The sequence below is a fragment of the Papilio polytes genome, unplaced genomic scaffold (assembly GCF_000836215.1).
Source record: "Papilio polytes unplaced genomic scaffold, Ppol_1.0 DF824191.1, whole genome shotgun sequence".
In the NCBI taxonomy this organism is placed as follows: domain Eukaryota; kingdom Metazoa; phylum Arthropoda; class Insecta; order Lepidoptera; family Papilionidae; genus Papilio; species Papilio polytes.
The window spans coordinates 3,379,727-3,387,289 of record NW_013525013.1 but is presented as its reverse complement, the minus strand read 5'-3'; the positions used below and the strand labels follow the sequence as shown (position 1 = coordinate 3,387,289).

The following is a 7,563-nucleotide window of genomic DNA, read 5'->3' as shown; positions in this document are numbered from 1 at the left end:
CTTAGAATTATAAGTAAGGGGAATTGTAAGAACTGTTTTAAATGTTTTTTTTTATTTGTCATTTCTATTAGGATCATCTAATATGACTAAAATATTAATAAACATGACATTTCGGTCATTTAAAAACTATGTTTAATTTTCCCTTCCTTTTTACTGTAAATAGACTATACATACATATACAATAATAATACAGCCAAAAAAAACAACAAAAATATCGTAATAAATACTAAACTTGTATCATTCATTTAGCTTGTTTTATTAACTTTACCAAAAATTTAATGCAAATTTAAAATAATACGTAATGTTTTTAAATTATTTAAATATAGTTAAGGTGTAAAAATAAAAACACTTTTATGTAATGTTTTTTTTTTAATAGTATTGGTAGGTAGGAGGTACATAACACGCAGGAGTCTGGGCTTTTTGGATAAGGGAGTAAAGATACAATACTATTTTCATTATGTACAAAATATACAATTATATCTAGGTCCTAGCTTTTTAAACTTAAAGTAGAAATATGATCACAATATTTTTATTTTCTTATTCTCTGCTACAATTAAATTCAGTTAAAGCGGCGGCGGCGCGGGAATGCGGTCGATGCGATATTTCCGCGGAGCACTTACAGAGAATTTGGATATTGGATTCACACAGCCGATAGAAAATCCAAAACATCCTGACAATAACCACTGATTTGTTTTTACTACCCCAGGGCTGACTGGCTCTCTCTCTCTGTACATGCTCCGTGGATACAACTACTCTAGCGCTCACCGCACTTTTGCTGCACACTTGAGATCAAATGTTAATTTTACAATTATTTAAACTCTATCAACTCGCACACCGGCATCGGCCGCCTCCCCTAACTTGCCGCTGTTAAAGTCATCCCGTCCATAACTCATTCCCGAGTACAATTACACAAGTTATTGAGAGGATGACATTGCCCAATCTTAAATATAACTTTACTGTCTCTTCACTAAAACAATCAAGACACAGTGAAGTGGATTATTCTAAATTTCACTTTCGAGAACGGTTTGAAACAAAACTATATTATACTTCTCATATTGCTAATTAGGTAAACTCGTCTTTTATCTGCATTCATGGCTAACTCTTTTTAAACAAGAGAATTAGTGACAATTTTTCTTGATTATAGCCATAAGATTTTTTTTTATGAAAATATATAAATGTGAACATTAATTGACATTTGAGACAGTGTATAACATTAAGCGAATTTAAATGTGTATAAGACCGGAACCAGTGATAGCTTATGGCTGTCGGCTGTCGGCTGTCGCCTGTCGACTGTCGACTGTCGGCGGTCCTACACACAGATTCATTCGGATTGACGAAATGACGAAATCATACTCGACACCGATGCGAGACTACCGTAATGAATATAATTTATACAATTTGCTACCGCACAATCACACTATACGCGGTCTATAATCCGTAATAACCACAACAGTCTAAATACTGAACCGCTATCTGTGACGATTTATTTACACCGCTATCCTTTATAAGGAACCCAAATTATAATAAATAGAGTTTACATTCGGGCATCCACATCAGTTTTAGTAATAAAATTATGTTAAAAGTAATGGACGAAGTGACGAGTTCGTTAGTGCTCTTCCTAGCTAAGTCGAGAACCGTTTGCGACGGAAACATGACAAACAATATCATTTTTTTATATCTATAGATTAAATCCTAAAAAGAATATACATAACGTTACTTGTTTTGTTACTTTCTATACCGTACATATAAAATTACAATACATAAATACTTTGTACTTTATTTTATGCACGACAAGTGCGCCGCACATTTTCCAACTATATTAGGCGAACCGACATCTGCAGTCGGCGACAAGCCTCGCCTCGCCTGCCCGGCCTCGCCCGGCCGCGCCAGCTCATGACATACGACATATTCGAACAATTAACGTAAGCTTGTTACATAAGTTAATAATAAAAAAATAAACTATGATGTAAAAGTACACAATTTTCATAAATGACGACAAAAACTATAGTAAAGGTTGTTCCAGAGGGCCGCCGCCTGCATGCCGCAGCCCATCTCCCGCGCCGGGCGTGGCTCGGACGTGCGCGCGATTGTATAACTAGTTAGTAGACATCGGATGCAGACAGTTAAAACTTTATGAGAAGTACAATATTGTCAGTTTTTGCATTTCGCATTTTGCAGTAATATGGTCTGAAAAATTAGCCGATACAATATTGTCACTGTAGAAGTGTTTGGCAAATGAAACAATGGACGCTGACGTAGTGATCGATAGATGCGGAGGTATACCTGCACGGCCAAGCCAAACGCAAAAAAATGTTACATGTGCAAAAACAAACACCGTCGGAATTTCACTTAGCATGGAACGAACAGCTTGTATTATGATTATTTACAGTATTCTATACGATTGGATGTAAGGTTAAAGACACGGCGTGGGGCGCGTGATGCGCGTGATGCGCGTGAGGCGCGTGGGGCGCGTGGGGCGCGTGGGGCGCGTGGGGCGCGTGGGGCGCGTGGGGCGCGTGCGGCGCGAGGCAGCGCTCGGTCCCGACGCCGCCCGCGCGCCATCTTATTCATACTCCATAGAACTAACTACAAGCCTACTTTAAAAAGTCAGAATCACAGTTTATTTTCCACGTGTATTTTACTTATCAAATAAACATACCGTTTAACTATCGTTTTTACAAATTAACGGTTATCATTCGACCCGGTTATCGTTACCATTACCTACCGTAACGATTCTAAGTATTATAAACCGAACTTTAGTTATGGATAGATTCAGTATTTACAAAAATTTAAATTACTTTAGAGCTAGGCGCTTAAAACAAAATAACAATTTACACTAACGATTAAAAATGCTCGATAGATCGCCACTCATCTTATCGGAACCCAAAATTAAATATATTTTTAATTAACTGACTTTACTGTACCTTTAAATTTTTTAAACTCCGAATAGGGCCGAACCCAGTCGACCATAACAAAAGTATTTTACAAAGCTACACCTTACATCTAGCAGTGAGGGGCGGCGCACCTCGCTGCCACCTCGCTGCCCTAACGGAACTACCTAAACGAACTTTCACAACCTGGCCATATTTACAATGCTTATTCAAGTTCTCTTCCAAAGTTTGCAGCGGCGTCGCCGCTCGGTGTCAGTCCTTGCTCGTCGAGTGCGTCACGCGTGTGTCGCGTGTCTCGGCGTATCTCGGCGTGTCTCGGCATGTCTCGGCGTGTCGCGGGGTGTCTGGGCGTGTCGCGGCGTCGGCGTGTGCACGGGCCGCTCGCCTCAAACGGTAGCGATCACGATGAGGAGGTGGGCGATGTCGGCCACTCGGTGCATTAGGTCGGGTGCGATGCGATTCAGATTTTCATTCGCAAAGTCGCACGATGGGAATATGTGTACTGTGTACACGGCCTGCGCAAAATACAAATTATATAGTTTACTCAAAAATAATTAATTGGACTAAAACTAAACAGTAGAGTCGGCAAAAACTTAGCTAGCTTTTTAATAATTACTTCACCACTACAAGAATATACTTTTGGTCACCACACTTACTTTACTATTTAAAGAGTTAGCAAACTTGGTTAGCGGAATTAAAAAAAATAGCATTCCCGCGTGTAGCTACCTTCCAGTCAAAATCCCGTCAAAATCGGTCTACCCGTCCCAGAAATAGCAGTCCGGTCGCCATTTTGACAGCGCGGAATTTAAAAAATAGCCTATTTTCAAGTATGTTGGCGGAATGGAGTTTGGTTTTAACGAGCGCAGATGGGCGTAAAGGGCTACCTGGTGGTGTCCCGGCGGCGCCACGTTGACGATGCCGGCGGCCTGCTTGCGCTGCAGGTAGGTGATGAAGCCGCTGCTGAGGTTGTTGGACTGCTGCAGCACGTCCATGTGGTCGCGGCCGCACGGCAGCGCCAGCAGAATGCAGTGTTCGCTCTCCAGCTACAAACGAACCACATTCAAACATTACTCACCTCTACAACTAATATCAATGTTTTCTTTTTAAGTCAATAGGCAATAAGCATATGACGCGAAATTGGACCAAATTTTTTTTTAGTTTTCTTTATTGCTACGAAAACATACGTGTAAATAATTTTTTAAATATAATGTGATTTAATAGCGAAATTTAATCATTAAAAAGTGTTCTTTTTAAAATTCCCTCGCTTAGTTCTAAAACGCAACGCTATTGGTCGAAGTGACTTATATAATATGGCGTCGCTGAATTGTCAATACATTTTTCATATACGTTAGTTTATACAGAAATTCAGTCTTGAAGTATTTTACTGTAAACACGATGTCAAAACCAAAATAAATAAATAAAAAGAACCATTAATTACCACTTATACAAATGAGTATTATTATTATAAAAATGAATCGATTTTTGACTTTTGATAACTCGGAGAATCAATGAGATCCCTTGTTGTTTTTTTTACATCGAAGCGACATCTGAGCCAATGTGAATCATGAAATGAATGAAATATGACTCAAGTCAACACCGGTTGAGTTGTAGTCGCACGAAAATGATCGTAATTTTATTATATTATTTTTAGCTTAATGGTTGAATTTTTGCGAATATTTTTTTTTTCTGGTTACCTTATAACAAGTAGAATTGTTTAAAACAAGAAAAAAATGCATATTCCCTATTCGTACTCCAAGAAAATAAAAATATGACAGATGATAGTTAAAGGTGAGCGTACCTTCATTTTGCGGTGCACCTGGTCGAGCTGCGCGGGCTCGAGGCGCATGCGCTGCGCGATGCGCAGCAGCGAGGTGCAGCCGTCGGTGAGGGTGTCGCCCGCCACCGCGGGGTTGCCGCCCACGAAGTGCATCTGCACCGCCGCCGCGTCGTTCTTCAGCGCCAGCAGCCCCTGCCACAGCACTGGGTAGCGCTGCAATACCACATTAATGTACTTCACATATCTACTATGTTAATAAGTTCAAAAATATATATTTTTTATAAATTACATTAAACAATATTTTAATCTGAGTTGCGCAGCTATCTCTTGAGGAAGGTCACCAGCTGAGTTGTTTTGCTTTTCTCTTTTCTTTTTTTTTTAAGTTTTTTGGTATCTATGTAAGTTTATTTAATATTATGTAAGCCTTAAATATAGCCTTGTGTGTTTGTCTTGCTTCTCCTGTCCAACTGGGAGGAAATCGCTCTTGGCCATAAGGCTGCTCTTGCGAAAATCTAATATTAGTTAGTTAATTTAAGCAGTGTTGTAAATGTGCAAATAATACATATTTGTACTGTTATTAAAAGAAATGAAGTGGTCGCACGTTGCGGCACAATGTAGGTCATTGACTCACCCGGAGCAGCATCTGCAGCGAGTCCGCCTCGCGCGGCACCTGCGAGGCGTGCGGCGGGCCGGGCGCGGCGGGCGGCGGCAGCGCGGCGGGCAGGTGCGCGGCGGGCAGGTGTGCGCCGTGCCCGCCGTGCACCACGTGCGGCGCGTGCGTCCCGTGCGATGCATGCGTCCCATGAGCAGCGTGCGCTGCGTGCGCGGCAGGTGGTCGGCAATTTGGCTCGCACACTGCACGCGACACAACAAAATATTACATCACGTCTATCATATAATTAAATCATGAAAGCGAACTTCCAAAATTCATGTAAATATTAATCTTAAAGTAAATCTAATTTCGCCTCAACACGCTTAGGTAAACTTAGGTTATTTTTGCAATACTAACGAGTTTATCTATACTAATATTACAAAGAGAAAAGATTTGTATTTTTGTATCTATCCAAATAACTCAAAAACTACTGGGTTGATTTTAAAAATTGCTTCACCATCAGAAAGGTAATTTATCTGTGAGTAACATAGGATATTTTAATATTACTAATGTTTAGGAACTAATAACAAACAACATATTTCTGGACCACGGAGTTCACACAAAATCACTATTTTAAGTTTTCTCGGCTTACGATGCCTAAACTGTTAGAGGTGTATAAAATGATGTATGAAAGAATTGTAGATCTCAAAAAGTTCTACAGATAAGTCCGCGATAGCATATATCTATCTTTAACGTTTTTCTTACAATAACCTCTTTTTTGTTTACAAAATTAATTAAAAAACAGACGCCATTTGCGGCGTTCTTTTATTGGTTTCAATATTAATCCTTATCCAAGTAAATGCTTTTGTTATCAGGAGAATTTAATGTAGAATAAAATTGTCCTTTACAGTATTTAAATTGGACTAATACATAGTATAACCAAAAAATCAGCTTACAAGCTACCGGGGTTAGACATTTGGAATTTTGCATCGGTAGATTTATGTTATTACGTAGATTACTGCTAAGTTAATACTTTTGGTAATAGGTTGAAAATAAAGGGCGAACGTAAGTTTTGAACTTTCAAATTTCACGCGGACAAAAGCTAGTCTAAAATAAAGAAATAATGTTTTATTATTATGAGTATAGAAGAAAAGTACAGCGGGCAGGGTACTGACTGAGCAGGCGGTCTGCGGGCGCGGGCGAGTGCGCGGGCGAGTGCGAGGGGCGCGGCACGCGGGCCGACGGCGGCCGGCGCAGCTCCAGCGGCGGCGTGGGCGCCTCCGAGCCCTCCGCCTCCAGCGATCTGCACATACCACATTGACTTACACACAACAAATAAAATACCATTTATTGACCAAAAACAAATACACGTCTTATTTTATTATTCGCCAACATCTCCCTCTCCCTGCCCCACTCCTATGTAGGAGCCTGCAAGAAATTTTATGAGTGAAATAAATACTTTAATATTATTAATCCATTGGTAGTTATTTAAGGGAATAAATCTTGAATCGGCTTTAAAAGTAATAATATGATGTAATAAAAAAGTATTTAGCAAAGGGAGTAAATCTGAAATATCTAAATGACATATTGAAGTACAATATACATCTTATCTTGGTTAGCGCTCTAATGTTGTAAAGATAAAAATGATTAAGTCTATTGTGACTTACCTGGTATAGGGTGAAGGTGAAGCTCGACTTTCGTGCTGCGTGGCGCGGAAATGTTGTTGATACACCTGATAGTGTTGGTGCGAGAAGTGAGGATACATTCCGTCGCCCTATCGAATAATAAAACCTCTTTAATTTTTTTTTTCATTTAAACATTATCAGTTTCATTAACAACAGAATTTAATTACTTTGTGATATACCGAGGTAACGGGAGAAGTCTGTTGATGCGCGGGCGGAGGACTTCTCACTAAATCCGCAGACTAATCCGGGTAGCGTGAACAGAATTACAATTTTATAAAGACCTTATTCGTTTACATGCAATCATAAACTACAATAAAACGAGAATATTTAACATTATGAGATAAAAACCACTTACACGAGACATTTGGCTCTGTGGACTGATGGACGGCACGCTCGTAATGGTGACTCGAGCTGCTGGCACTAAACAAAGAAACATAAATTATAGACAAATTCGCAATAACGAACGTTTAATAAACAAATAAATATGTCTGCAAAAAGTATCTAATTCTGATCCCAGTCATACCGGTGTGATGTTGCTGGATGTGCTGGTGGTGCTGGTGATGTGGTTGGTGCGGGTGATGCGGGTGGTGCGGGTGCAGCGGGTGTTGCTGGGCCCCG

General features: G+C 39.9%; 1 protein-coding gene across 1 annotated transcript in view; it reads right to left on the bottom strand.

The window, feature by feature from the left end:
* Positions 1–349: 349 nt before the first annotated feature.
* Positions 350–7,563, bottom strand: part of LOC106110726 (protein split ends-like) — a 67,354-nt gene continuing 60,140 nt past the window's right edge. Inside the window, exons 13-20 of the mRNA XM_013292623.1 lie at positions 7,469–7,562; positions 7,301–7,365; positions 6,928–7,034; positions 6,436–6,563; positions 5,300–5,523; positions 4,690–4,881; positions 3,776–3,934; positions 350–3,406 (exon numbers count right to left, since the gene is read on the bottom strand). Coding sequence (XP_013148077.1) covers positions 3,278–3,406; positions 3,776–3,934; positions 4,690–4,881; positions 5,300–5,523; positions 6,436–6,563; positions 6,928–7,034; positions 7,301–7,365; positions 7,469–7,562 — 1,098 coding nt within the window. The 3' untranslated portion in view covers positions 350–3,277. The remainder of the gene's footprint in view (positions 3,407–3,775; positions 3,935–4,689; positions 4,882–5,299; positions 5,524–6,435; positions 6,564–6,927; positions 7,035–7,300; positions 7,366–7,468; position 7,563) is intronic.